This window comes from Pseudophryne corroboree, chromosome 8 (genome assembly GCF_028390025.1).
Source record: "Pseudophryne corroboree isolate aPseCor3 chromosome 8, aPseCor3.hap2, whole genome shotgun sequence".
In the NCBI taxonomy this organism is placed as follows: domain Eukaryota; kingdom Metazoa; phylum Chordata; class Amphibia; order Anura; family Myobatrachidae; genus Pseudophryne; species Pseudophryne corroboree.
This window is the reverse complement of record NC_086451.1, coordinates 249,972,996-249,987,974: the sequence shown is the minus strand read 5'-3', so window position 1 is coordinate 249,987,974 and position 14,979 is coordinate 249,972,996. Positions and strand designations below refer to the sequence as shown.

Below are 14,979 nucleotides of genomic sequence, written 5' to 3'. Positions count from 1 at the left end.
CCCATAGTAATGCCACCACACATTGTCCACATAGTAATGCCACCACACATTGCCCCCATAGTAATGCCACCACACATTGCCCCCATAGTAATGCTACCACACATTGCCCCATAGTAATGCTACCACACATTGCCCCCATAGGAATGCCACCACACATTGCCCCCATAGTAATGCCACCACACATTGCCCCCATAGGAATGCCACACTAACCTGTGACTGTTAAATTTTTCACAGTCAGTGGTGGGAGCAGTGAGGAGCGCCGAGAATGAATGGAGGAAGCAGCACAGATCAGCAGTGGGCGGGCACTCCAGGCGGGAACGCGATGTGGTGTTTGCGTGACCGTGACCTGTGAGTCACGGCTCATCAGCATAGGTCGCTGGCTGGGCTGCAGAAGTGCCCAGCGCTGGCCAATCTTCTTAATCATGACTGCGGCAGTCAGGCAGCGGCATCTCTGGCGGCTGTGCGGCACACTAGTGTGCCGCGGCACAGCGGTTGGGAATCGCTGGTGTAGAGCCTATAAGAAAATCCCTGATAACTGCCGCCATCGGGGCTAATTGGTTAGTCCCAGGGGAGTTAGTTAGTTAGTTAGCTAACTGGATTCCGGCCATAGGGCGATATCCATTTAGCAGCAGCAATTTTTATTCATATCTAACTGATCCCCCCATGGGTTATCCAATTAGCCACGAAAGTCAGCAGTCATCAGGGTTTTTTTTTCACCTGGCGAAGGCAGCTTAACCCAGATCCTGTGTGCGCTTTGGGTGAAAAAATAATTTTTATTGGTATAAAAAAAAAAGGTGAATTAATTGGATAGGTCGGAAAATAAATTGATAAAGTATAAAAAAAATTAAATCGTTAAAACCCCCAGTTTAGAAGCTAGCTAGAAGAATAACTATTGCCACAGTATTTACGACAGTTTTATTATTTACTCAGAATATTTTTATACAAGGTGACTCAAAAAACATTCCCAGATTTTAACCACTTAACTGACTATTCCCCCCCCCCCCCAAAAAAGCTCAAATTGTAGTTTTTTTATATGAGTGAATTAGGTGAAGAACATGAATTTAACCCTATGCAAAATGATGCTCAGAAAAATTATATATATATATATATATATATATATATATATATATTATTTTTTTTTTAAATATAACTTTTCAAACATCTGTCTGCAACATCGCGACCATAGGAACATAGGTAACATTGCGATTTTACCTTCTAGATCCCGGACAGCCGCCAGGTACACAGGGGTATCATGGGCGTGGCTTAGGAAGGTTGTTTTACACTTCCCCAGCAGCGGCTATTGTCTGCAGCCGCTGGGGGTGACCCTGCCGTGCTGACTGATCAGTAATGATCGGCAGCACAGCAACACTGTGGGGAGGGTGTAGGGAGGCAGAGGGACTTTCCAGTCCCTCTGACAGCAGCAGTGCAGGGTAGTTTCCCTTCCACGCTGCTGCTAGCACTGTTTATCCTACTGGTCGCATCCTGTGCGACTAGGTCAGATAAAACACTGCCTGGTGTGGTCGCATCTGACGCGACCATGCCAGGCAAGTAGTTATAAATTAGCAAAAAAGGCATGGTAAATGCTCATCAAAATGTTAGTAAATAAACTAAAAGTGCCTGGAATACAGTTTATTTTCAATTGTTTTTGAATATGATATCGTCGAGATCGTGGCCTGCATTTGCAATACACATTTGTAGTCGATTTCTGAAGGTTATTTCCGGCGGTATCGTTGCAAGTTCTTGATCAAGCTCACTTTCATTTGTATGGCTACGTTAACATCTCAGGCCAGAGGTCTACAAACATTTACCAAGAACCATTAACGAATTGAATGCTTCTATATGCCAAGAAATTATATCATACTAGGTGATTCATCTCGCCCACCGCCGTAAGGGGCTACGCCCCCTTAAATCTTGCACGCCCTTGTGGAGTGCAATATTTGTATTATATGGAGTATTACCTCCAATCATAATTGTGTAAGTGGTTAAATATTGCACGGACAAAGGGCGTGCGATGGTTAAGGGGTCGTAGCCCCTTGCAACTGCGTGAACAGCCCACGCAGGGCCTGATGAATCACCTAGTAGGTACTGTGGTTGGGAGAGTGGCGGGTGCAGGGAAGACGTGGATGAGGTGCGGGGGATGACGTGGATCGGGTCGGAAGGTGAAGCAGGTGGGGGAGGGGCAGTTGCGGTGGTGCCGCAGGTGGGGGACTGGTAGGTGCGGTGGTGCCGCGGGTGGGGGAGGGGCGGGTGCATGGGGGTTCCAGAGCCACTGCAGGTGGGGGAGGAGCGGCTGTGGGGGTGACGTGGGTGGGGCGGATGCGGTGGTGCCATGGGTGGGGGAGTGGGTCCGGAGCTACCGCGGGTGGTGGTGGTGGGGTGTGCCGCGGATGGGGCCCGGAGGTACTACGAGTGGGGGAGGGGCGGGTAATGCTTCACCTGCTTCTCCTCCTGGAAGCAGCTAAGCTGCTGTCCTCCCTTTGGCAGTGGCTCTCCTGGAGACTCGCAAGCAGTCAAGCAGCAGGTGCTGTGTTGCAAAGTCAGGGCCTCTGGGGATCTGGGCGCAGGAGGCGATTCTGTGACGTCACACGTAGAGGAGGCTCCGGGGCTCAGAGAGTATGCGGCGAAGGGAGGGCTATGAACCGCTGCGCCGCTTTCATACACATCTATGCCGGCTTTTGTTCCACCTGCGCCGCGGCTAGGGAGTGGGGATTGTTGATGCCGGAGTGGGCAGGCGGACTGGCAGCAGGACATAGGATGCTGCAGTAAAAGGATTTTTTCCCCCCTATGTACAGCGCAGAGACTTGCTGCAGATGCAGTGGCATACCCTCAAACTGTACCTTTTTGGCAGGTACAGTACCTTTTTTTTTTATGGTCTGTACCAATTTTTGGCTCTCCAAACTTCCATTGAAAGTATAGGAAAAGGGGCGTGGCCCAACCACTTTATCCGTGGCCACGGCCCCTTTTAAAATTTGTACTGATTTTTATGTGTACATTGTTGGAGGGTATATGTTGCTGCAGATGCAGTGGGCCTATTTTGGGGTGTGGAGCTGGAGCTGCAGCTCCGTCAGCCACATTGTTAATCCTGCTTTGGGAACACACAGCAGCCAAAGGGCAGAGCCTCCCATTGGCTGTAACCTGTGTGGGAGGACGCTTCTCATCCAATCAGCTGTGGACTGGGTGTGATAGACCTGCCACTAACCCAATGAGAGCTCCTAGCCACACCCAGCGTTATACACACAGACACTCTGGGCTATTATATAGGAGATTCAAAACCAACTGAAAATAAACTCTATTCCGTGCACTTTTAGATTACGTACTAAAAATAGTTAAAAATTCACAATAATAGCCTACTGGTGTATTTTTTAGAACTCTCAGGAGAAACCAGAGAGGAACACACAGAAAAAACATACATAAACCAAACATAGTGCCCTTGTGGGAATAGAACCCATGGCCCCAGCACTTTGAGGCAATGCTAGTCAGTGCCACCCACAGATTTGCCCTCTTTCATATTTGCTCCGTGCGCTACAAGTCGTGTTACACATAACATGTGAGTGCGGTGTGACTCAGTAGCGCCGAGCATCTTTTTTTGTGTCTTTTCCAGCAAAATGCGTCTTAGACGCAAAGTAATGTAATAAGACGCACAAGCAGCTTCTGCTGATTAACATAAAATGCAGAATGCCTATTATTGTGTGTCTGACTGACTGTATTTGCATACAAAATGCTATGCAACATGGCTTTTCGGATGCAGATTACACACAGAATATAGGCATGGGGGAAGGCAAGTATACTTATCTTTCCCCAATTCTGCCTAACCCAACCTCCCAGCAGCCTAAACATAACCTCCCCTCCCCGCAGACAACTCTAACCCTTCCCCCGCAGCTTAAACCTAACCCCCACTCCCCCTGTCCGGCGGCCTGGCAAACACTTGTTCTGGATCCCGGCAGTCGGTATTCCGAAGCAGGAATTGTGTTCCTATTAGGGCTGTCTGCATTCTGATCAGTGTTGGGATTCGAGCCTCTGTATTTCGATCCCCATTTATCACAAAGGAGGTCCTTCCTATTTACGTCAGTTATAAAGTAGCTAGTGAGGTATCTTTCACTTGAATCACAAGTGGCTCTTAACTTCCCCATATTTAGAGAGAAACACATCATGTGGGCAGCATTGTGACTACACACCATCCAACTACTTGCAAGATCATTCACAAGAGTCAGAGCAACTCTTACACGTTGGTGTATGAATAGTTGATCATTGGACCAAGTATCCAATAACCCCAATAAGAAAAACAAATGACCAAGTACTTGATACTGCCCACTTACAGCATTTGAATGGTCAGGATAAATGAACAACACGAGGCATTGCATACCTTTATATAAAACAGGCTTGGCTTCAGCAGCTTCTTTTTCTTTTTCTTTTTTTTCTTCTTCTTCTTCTTCTTCTGATCTTTCAACACTTGCCAATTCCAAAAAATCTTCAATTAGGTCCAAAGAGATGAGAGACTGGCTAAAAACTAAACTAAAGGAAAAGAAGGGAAAAAAAAAAAAACACAATTTGTACAATTTGAACTAAAGGCAGGTAAGACTATTTCAAATCAGGCTAAAAATGTTTTAAAGTGTTCTGTTAAAGTGGGTGGTTCCCAAACCTTTTTGAATCACGGCGTCCTAGAGTACCAGAATTTTATTCACGTCCTCCCCCAAGCCATAAGTTAATTATTGAGAAATTCAGGAAAAAGTACTCAATTGGATAAACTGTGTTTATGTTATTCTTAGGTTCAGTTGTGTGGTGATGGACAGGATTCATGTCTGTTTGTCCACATATTTTATTATTGGACGCCACAATCACTAATTTTGCCTCACACATTGACCATAAATAATTTGAATTGGTCCTGGACCACCAACTCAGGGCATCGAGGCATTCCAGGGTATCACTGACACAGTTTTGAAACCACTCTGTTAAAAAAATATATATAATGGAGTCTACATTTTCTTTGACTATATATAGATGTTATCTTGGAGCACTGTTTATTTTAACGGCTATATATGTTTTGTTATAGAGCTCTTTTTGCTGATGATATACACCTTTCATATTAGCAATTAAATATTATGGTAACGGTCTGTGATAGCCTGGCTACAGCTTCACCTGTGTTTCTTTTCTTTCACATTTTAAAACGGTAACTTTTATTTGGACACAGAAAATAAGATTTTACTCACCGGTAAATCTATTTCTCGTAGTCCGTAGTGGATGCTGGGACTCCGTAAGGACCATGGGGAATAGCGGCTCCGCAGGAGACTGGGCACAACTAAAGAAAGCTTTAGGACTTCCTGGTCTGCACTGGCTCCTCCCCCTATTACCCTCCTCCAGACCTCAGTTAGGATACCGTGCCCGGAAGAGCTGACACAATTAAGGAAGGATTTTGAATCCCGGGTAAGACTCATACCAGCCACACCGTATAACTCGTGATACTATACCCAGTTAACAGTATGAATAATAACTGAGCCTCTCAACAGATGGCTCAACAATAACCCTTTAGTTAAACAATAACTATATACAAGTATTGCAGACAATCCGCACTTGGGATGGGCGCCCAGCATCCACTACGGACTACGATGAAATAGATTTACCGGTGAGTAAAATCTTATTTTCTCTGACGTCCTAAGTGGATGCTGGGACTCCGTAAGGACCGTGGGGATTATACCAAAGCTCCCAAACGGGCGGGAGAGTGCGGATGACTCTGCAGCACCGAATGGGCAAACTCTAGGTCCTCCTCAGCCAGGGTGTCAAACTTGTAGAATTTAGCAAATGTGTTTGACCCCGACCAAGTAGCTGCTCGGCAAAGTTGTAAAGCCGAGACCCCTCGGGCAGCCGCCCAAGAAGAGCCCACCTTCCTCGTGGAATGGGCTTTCACTGATTTAGGATGCGGCAGTCCAGCCGCAGAATGTGCAAGCTGAATCGTACTACAGATCCAGCGAGCAATAGTCTGCTTTGAAGCAGGAGCACCCAGCTTGTTGGGTGCATACAGGATAAATAGCGGGTCAGTTTTCCTGACACTAGCCGTCCTGGAAACATAAATTTTCAGGGTCCTGACTACGTCCAACAACTTGGAAGCCTCCAAGTCTTTAGTAGCCGCAGGCACCACGATAGGTTGGTTCAAATGAAAGGCTGATACCACCTTAGGGAGAAACTGGGGACGAGTCCTCAATTCTGCCCTATCCATATGGAAAATCAGATAAGGGCTTTTACATGACAAAGCCGCCAATTCTGACACACGCCTGGCCGAAGCCAAGGCCAACAGCCTGACCACTTTCCACGTGAGATATTTTAATTCCACGGTTTTCAGAGGCTCAAACCAATGTGACTTTAGGAAATCCAACACCACGTTGAGATCCCAAGGTGCCACTGGAGGCACAAAAGGGGGCTGAATATGCAGCACTCCCTTAACAAAAGTCTGAACTTCAGGTAGTGAAGCCAGTTCTCTCTGGAAGAAAATCGATAGAGCCGAAATCTGGACCTTAATGGAACCCAATTTTAGGCCCATAGTCACCCCTGACTGTAAGAAGTGCAGAAAACGGCCCAGCTGAAATTCCTCCGTTGGGGCCTTCCTGGCCTCACACCACGCAACATATTTTCGCCAAATGCGGTGATAATGCTTTGCGGTCACTTCTTTCCTAGCTTTAATCAGCGTAGGAATGACTTCCTCCGGAATGCCCTTTTCCTTCAGGATCCGGTGTTCAACCGCCATGCCGTCAAACGCAGCCGCGGTAAGTCTTGGAACAGACAGGGCCCCTGCTGCAGCAGGTCCTGTCTGAGCGGCAGAGGCCATGGGTCCTCTGAGATCATTTCTTGAAGTTCCGGGTACCAAGCTCTTCTTGGCCAATCCGGAACAATGAGTATAGTTCTTACTCCTCTTCTCCTTATTATCCTCAGTACCTTGGGTATGAGAGGAAGAGGAGGGAACACATAAACCGACCGGTACACCCACGGTGTCAATAGAGCGTCCACAGCTATCGCCTGAGGGTCTCTTGACCTGGCACAATATCTTTCTAGCTTTTTGTTGAGGCGGGACGCCATCATGTCCACCTGTGGCCTTTCCCAACGGTTTACAATCAGTTGGAAGACTTCTGGATGAAGTCCCCACTCTCCCGGGTGGAGGTCGTGCCTGCTGAGGAAGTCTGCTTTCCAGTTGTCCACTGCTGACAGTGCTAACACGTGATTTTCCACCCATCGGAGAATCCTTGTGGCTTCTGCCATCGTCGTCCTGCTTCTTGTGCCGCCCTGTCTGTTTACATGGGCGACTGCCGTGATGTTGTCTGACTGGATCAGTACCGGCTGGTTTTGAAGCAGGGGTTTTGCCTGACTTAGGGCATTGTAAATGGCCCTCAGTTCCAGAATATTTATGTGTAGGGAAGTCTCCTGACTCGACCATAGTCCTTGGAAGCTTCTTCCCTGTGTGACTGCCCCCCAGCCTCGAAGGCTGGCATCCGTGGTCACCAGGACCCAGTCCTGTATGCCGAATCTGCGGCCCTCTTGAAGATGAGCACTTTGCAGCCACCACAGCAGAGACACCCTGGTCCTTGGAGACAGGGTTATCAGCCGATGCATCTGAAGATGCGATCCGGACCACTTGTCCAACAGGTCCCACTGAAAAGTCCTTGCATGGAACCTGCCGAATGGAATTGCTTCGTAGGAAGCTACCATATTTCCCAGGACTCGCGTGCAGTGATGCACCGACACCTGTTTTGGTTTCAGGAGGCCTCTGACTAGAGATGACAGCTCCTTGGCTTTCTCCTCCGGGAGAAACCCTTTTTTCCTGTTCTGTGTCCAGAACCATCCCCAGGAACAGTAGACGTGTCGTAGGGACCAGCTGTGACTTTGGAATATTTAGAATCCAACCGTGCTGTTGTAGCACCTCCCGAGATAGTGCTGCCCCGACCAACAACTGCTCCCTGGACCTCGCCTTTATCAGGAGATCGTCCAAGTACGGGATAATTAAAAACTCCCTTTTTTCGAAGGAGTATCATCATTTCGGCCATTACCTTGGTAAATACCCTCCGTGCCGTGGACAGACCAAACGGCAACGTCTGGAATTGGTAATGACAATCCTGTACCCCAAATCTGAGGTACTCCTGGTGAGGATGGTAAATGGGGACATGCAGGTAAGCATCCTTGATGTCCAGTGATACCATGTAATCCCCCTCGTTCAGGCTTGAAATAACCGCCCTGAGCGATTCCATCTTGAACTTTAATTTTTTTATATAAGTGTTCAAGGATTTCAAATTTAAAATGGGTCTCACCGAACCGTCCGGTTTCGGTACCACAAACATTGTGGAATAGTAACCCCGTCCTTGTTGAAGGAGGGGCACCTTGACTATCACCTGCTGGGAATATAGCTTGTGAATTGCCTCTAGCACTGCCTCCCTGCCTGAGGGAGCTGTTGGCAAGGCAGATTTGAGGAAACGGCGGGGGGGAGACGTCTCGAATTCCAGCTTGTACCCCTGAGATACCACTTGAAGGCTCCAGGGATCCACCCGTGAGCAAGCCCACTGATTGCTGAAGTTTTTGAGACGGGCCCCCACCGTACCTGGCTCCGCCTGTGGAGCCCCAGCGTCATGCGGTGGACTTGGAGGAAGTGGGGGAGGACTTTTGCTCCTGGGAACTGGCTGTATGCTGCAGCTTTTTCCCTCTACCTCTGGGCAGAAAGGACGCGCCTTTAACCCGCTTGCCTTTCTGGGGCCGAAAGGACTGTACCTGATAATACGGTGCTTTCTTTGGCTGTGAGGGAACATGGGGTAAAAATGCTGACTTCCCAGCTGTGGCTATGGAAACGAGGTCCGAGAGACCATCCCCAAACAACTCCTCACCTTTATAAGGCAAAACTTCCATGTGCCTTTTAGAATCTGCATCACCTGTCCACTGACGAGTCCATAATCCTCTCCTGGCAGAAATGGACATTGCACTTATTTTAGATGCCAGCCGGCAAATATCCCTCTGTGCATCTCACATGTATAAGACTGCGTCTTTTATATGCTCTACGGTTAGCAATATAGTGTCCCTGTCTAGGGTATCAATATTTTCTGACAGGGAATCTGACCACGCAGCTGTAGCACTGCACATCCATACTGAAGCAATAGCCGGTCTCAATATAATACCTGAGTGTGTATACACAGACTTCAGGATAGCCTCCTGCTTCCTATCAGCAGGCTCCTTTAGGGCGGCCGTATCCGGAGACGGTAGTGCCACCTGCTTTGACAGGCGTGTGAGCGCTTTATCCACCCTAGGGGATGTTTCCCAACGTGACCTATCCTCTGGCGGGAAAGGGTACGCCATTAGTAACCTTTTAGAAATTACCAGTTTCTTATCGGGGAGAGCCCACGCTTCTTCACACACTTCATTTAATTCCTCAGATGGGGGAAAAACTACTGGTAGTTTTTTCTCCCCAAACATAATACCCTTTTTTGTGGTACCTGGGGTAACATCAGAAATGTGCAACACATTTTTCATTGCCTCAATCATGTAACGTGTGGCCCTATTGGAAGTTACATTAGTCTCATCGTCGTCGACACTGGATTCAGTATCCGTGTCGACATCCGTGTCTGCCATCTGAGGTAGCGGGCGTTTTAGAGCCCCTGATGGCTTTTGAGACAGTTGGGCAGGCACGAGCTGAGAAGCCGGCTGTCCCACATCTGCTATGTCGTCAAACCTTTAATGTAAGGAGTTGACACTTTCACCTAAGTCCTTCCACAAGTCCATCCACTCAGGTGTCGGCCCCGCAGGGGGTGACATCACATTTATCGGCAACTGCTCCGCCTCCACATAAGCCTCCTCATCAAACATGTCGACACAGCCGTACCGACACACCGCACACACACAGGGAATGCTCTGACTGAGGACAGGACCCCACAAAGCCCTTTGGGGAGACAGAGAGAGAGTATGCCAGCACACACCAGAGCGCTATATAACACAGGGATTAACACTGTAACTGAGTGATTTTCCCAATAGCTGCTTGTATACACAATATTGCGCCTAAATTTAGTGCCCCCCCTCTCTTTTTTACCCTATGTAGTCTGAAAACTGCAGGGGAGAGCCTGGGAGCGATCCTTCCAGCGGAGCTGTGAGGGAAAATGGCGCCAGTGTGCTGAGGGAGATAGCCCCGCCCCTTTTCCGGCAGACTTCTCCCGCTTTTTTGTAGGTATATCTGGCAGGGTATTTTACACATATATAGCCTCTATGACTATATTATGTGTAGTTTTGCCAGCCAAGGTACTTAATATTGCAGCCCAGGGCGCCCGCCCCCCCCCCAGCGCCCTGCACCCATCAGTGACCGGAGTGTGAGGTGTGCATGGGAAGCAATGGCGCACAGCTGCAGTGCTGTGCGCTACCTTGATGAAGACCGAAGTCTTCTGCCGCCGATTTCCAGGACTGTCTTCTTGCTTCTGGCTCTGTAAAGGGGACGGCGGCGCGGCTCCGGGACCGGACGATCGAGGCCGGGCCCTGTGTTCGATCCCTCTGGAGCTAATGGTGTCCAGCAGCCTAGAAGCCCAAGCTAGCTGCAAGCAGGTAGGTTCGCTTCTCTCCCCTTAGTCCCTCGTAGCAGTGAGTCTGTTGCCAGCAGATCTCACTGAAAATAAAAAACCTAAAATAAACTTTATTTTTCTAGGAGCTCAGGAGAGCCCCTAGTGTGCATCCAGCTCAGCCGGGCAACAAGATTCTAACTGATGTCTGGAGGAGGGTCATAGGGGGAGGAGCCAGTGCACACCAGGTAGTCCTAAAGCTTTCTTTAGTTGTGCCCAGTCTCCTGCGGAGCCGCTATTCCCCATGGTCCTTACGGAGTCCCAGCATCCACTTAGGACGTCAAAGAAAAATGCATTTACAAGATACATTACAATATGAGAATCCCAGCACGGGGAAAACAGTAGAGTGCTTGTAACTAAACATTTCAGTAATAATGATGGTAAGTCCTGGTAAAGATCTCAGACATTTCTGTGCAGAATATTCCAGAGGATAATAAGAGAGAGTTCCGTGAATAAACAAAACCTTGGAGTTGAGAGGGGGTGGATAAAAGGTTCATTTGTCCAGTCTTTTTTTAATTTTAAGGTGTAGTACACGTATAATATGGTATCGTAACAAGCAAAATCAGTTAAAGTCTCCAGAAACAACCATAAGTATTCATACTGTGTGAACTAGTTATGATGTTCGGAGGAGATAGGTACGATATGGAAAAGTAATGAAGATGGAATAAGAGCTGTGTGGATTTAACATCATGGAGTAAGGAACACAAACCCCTACCACTGTTACTAGAGAATTAACACAATTCTTTTAAAAAAACATTTAAAAGAAAATCCACCAAAAATCCTCTAGCATAATACTGTCAAGCATAGCCCCTACTAAAACTATATGATATCGATATCCACAGGCAGTAAAGATTTCTGTTAAAGGAGACCCAAATGTAATTCTTATCAATGTAATTAAAAGGCATTTTTGTTAAGTCTGTTTACTACAGCGGTGCTCCAAGATAAAGCTTAGCTCCATTGTTTAACTAATTGTAATTTTCCCTTAATGTGATGTACATGGATATAGAAGTAATATTATTATTGTTCTCAAGGTTAGTGGGCATACTATCCCTGGTATATGCTTCAGCTCTAAGAAAAACACATGAACAGAGATTGATGTTCATTTAAGACAAATTATTGATGAACTGAAACTTACACTTTATCACCAAGCTCTTCTGCCATGCGAAGAATCTCAAACAGAAGCATTATTTTCCCAGAATGCGCCATAATTTCTGCATCTGCATCAGTAACAAAATCTTTGTACCAATCAGCAGATGGGCTACCTGGAGTGGAGGAGGATGTGGCTTTGCCAGTGGTGGAGGAAAAAAAAAAAAAAAAAAAAAAAGGAAGTAAGTAAAACATCTTGTAAATTCTGTGTATATACTTTTTATGCCGAGGTGTAACATTAGTTTATCAATAACTTTAGTTGTTTTGTCGCAATAATTACTATTTAACACTGAGCAGAAAGTTATTTACAGAAGAGTTCACGCAGTTATTAAAAATATTGCAAAATGAAACATTCACCATCACTCCATTTATCCTAGGATGCAATACATAAAGTCTAACGTTCTACAAAATCTTTTAATTAACGCTACAGTGAAAATTACCAACCACTGAAGAGCTAAATGGCTAAATGTTGTCTTTATTCTCAGACACTGCATGGCACACCATTATTTTTCTAAAACAACATCCCCTCAAAAACGATAAACTTTATAGACTTTTACTGGAAAACTAGAGTGCAAAGCTTGGGTGCACAGTGGGCTGGAGAAGCTATCGCTGCTTACATGGAAACAGCAGCAATAGCTCTAATATGGTAATACAGCAGAAGCCATAACGCCTCCTGCATGCATTACTAATCCGAGCAGCATCAGATCAACTGCAACACCATTGGCTGGCTGTGTATCCCACGGGGTCGCGCAAGCCAGCCACCGGTCTGAGCAAGGGGCCATGAAAACTCCCACCCAACAATGGTGGCAACGCCATTTCGCTGCCCCCTCCCTTCTCCAAATGGCATCAGACTGTCAATCACTGACAGTCTGATACCGTGGTTCGACCAACATTGCAGACCAATACAGCGCATGCACAGAACACTGTTACTTTGCTCATGCGCTGCCGAAGCATTGGGACCTTAACAAACCCCAGTGTCCCTCAAAGAACACAGAGAAAAGGATTTTACACAAATACAAAAATTCTATGTTCTTTCACCCTATGTTGGACACTGGATCTTGGTTATGTCACAAACTGCGTCTATAGCATCTACATACCAAAACATAGAACTTCTACGCATAGGTATGAACGGAGGACCAGGTGGCTTCCAAACACAGCTGCATAGCAGAGGCTCTAAGCTTCTAAGTAGGGGCTTGTTATGTCAGAATGTGCCTTCAAATTGACATGAATACATTTCCATTTCTCAAGTAGTTTAGTTGACTCACCAAGTAACCCAACCAGCAATTGTTTGCAGGCATCAAAGAGGACCAAAAGATTAGCAGTTTTCAAAAACTCAAAAGTCCTAGCAACATAACTTCATAGCTTGATAAGAGTAGGGCAGATGACAGCGATGGCGAGAGGTGTCAAGGGTATGGCTGTGGTGCAGTACATTTTACCTTTGCAGAGTTCGGCAGCGGGTGGCCAGGATAACAGTGGTGGGTGGCCAGGATAACAGTGGTGGGTGGCCATTTCAAAATGGTGCTGCTGCACAACTTTTAAAATTCAAGATAGCCACGGATGGGCCAATCGCGGCTTGGCATCATAACTCCACCCCCTTGTGCCTGCTAATATTACCCAGTGCGAAGCAGTGGGTGTCAGACGGACAGTGCAGGAGCAGCGATGAAGAGCTCCTGCTGACTTTAGGTCTTGGATGGGCGGCGGCCATGCAAAAGAGCTTAAAGCCCGCCACCCCCCAGATGAAGGTGTTAGCTTATAAACTAATAAAACATTCGGGGTCCTGTCTTTATTTTAATATTTATTTTACAGAGGGACAATAGGTACCAGCGGACCCTTAATGCCCCGCCTGCTGGTACTTGTGGTTCTCCAAGTACCAGCATGTGGCAAGTGGGACCTGTAGTCATCATGTGAAAGTCATCACTCTTTCACTAACGGCCTATCAACTTGGCACCCACAGCCCATGGGTGCCTTGGATAGTCCCGGGCTTCAGCCCTGGCCTTGAGTGCCCTGAAGAGGGAGGATCCCTTTACTGGGGTGGTCGCCACTTCTCCAGTATTATCCAGCCTGGGCCGACTGGTTAGGGGAGTTTATGTTTTGGTGATGGGACCCATCAATTGCGTCCCCTGACACAATTGTCATTATCCCCCCTGCTGGTTCTGAAAATACAGTGTTAACATACTTGTTTTGTTCCTTTGGATTTTTAGAACCAGTGCCAGTTCAATGAGCCTGGTGCTGGTTCGTTAAATATGGGGGACCCCTACATGTTTACTCCCTGTATTTTTAAAATACAATCAAGGGAAAGTGAACCTACAATTACATAAAACAGACTCAAGCAGAAGTTTGCAAGTACTAACCCATTCAGAAAAAACAGGACACATTGTAAGTGTTTCCCTAGAGTGGAGAATACATTAGAGAAAAGCTGTAGCTGTAGGTCTGAGTGTGTGCCTATTTGGGGGCCCTCACTTTGTGGGGAAACCAGGTCAAGGAGGTGGCGCTGGCCTGTATAGGGGTCAGCTCCTCTACCACCATGGTCCAGAAAGTGGCTAGACTGTGAAAAGTGATTGTGTGGTAGCAGTATAGAGAATGTCCCATGAAGGGATGTCGTGAAGTGGTACCAGAATGTACCACCAAAATATATATGGTGAAGTCTGTGTCTCTCAAAGGTCCAGTGCCCCCCATTAAATGTAAAGTATAGTATCCTAAAATTGAAGTATAGACTGCAAAAGAAGTCTGGTCATCAGTGTAAAAATGAGTTTTATGGTAAGAACTTACCCTTGTTAAAATTCTTTCTGCGAGGTACACTGGGCTCCACAAGTCTGGACAATGGGGTGTAGAGTAGGATCTTGATCCGAGGCACCAACAGGCTCAAAGCTTTGACTGTTCCCAGAATGCACAGCGCCGCCTCCTATATCACCCCGCCTCCCAGCACAGGAGCTCAGTTTAGTTAACCAGCCCAATGCAGTAGCAGGAAAAGAGACGACAACGGTTAGTAGCCACATACACCACACTCTCACGACAAGAGAAGTGTCAGCGGCTAATGCCATATCAACCCAAAGAAGCTAAGTGCGTCAGGGTGGGCGCCTTGTGGAGCCCAGTGTACCTCGCAGAAAGAGTTTTAACAAGGGTAAGTTCTTATCATAAAACTCATTTTCTGCTGCGGGGTACACTGGGCTCCAAAAGTCTGGACAATGGGGATGTCCTAAAGCAGTTCCTTATGGGAGGGGACGCACTGTAGCGGGCACAAGAACCCGGCGTCCAAAGGAAGCATCCT

The 14,979-nt window shown here is 47.1% G+C and overlaps 1 protein-coding gene across 2 annotated transcripts in view; it reads right to left on the bottom strand.

The window, feature by feature from the left end:
* The window catches only part of ATRX (ATRX chromatin remodeler), a 561,376-nt gene that overhangs the window by 85,833 nt on the left and 460,564 nt on the right, over positions 1 to 14,979 (bottom strand). The window contains exons 27-28 of one of the 2 annotated variants that reach the window (XM_063937173.1): positions 11,701 to 11,854; positions 4,364 to 4,512 (exon numbers count right to left, since the gene is read on the bottom strand). In XM_063937173.1, coding sequence (XP_063793243.1) covers positions 4,364 to 4,512; positions 11,701 to 11,854 — 303 coding nt within the window. The remainder of the gene's footprint in view (positions 1 to 4,363; positions 4,513 to 11,700; positions 11,855 to 14,979) is intronic. The other variant, XM_063937174.1, reaches the window with a different exon arrangement.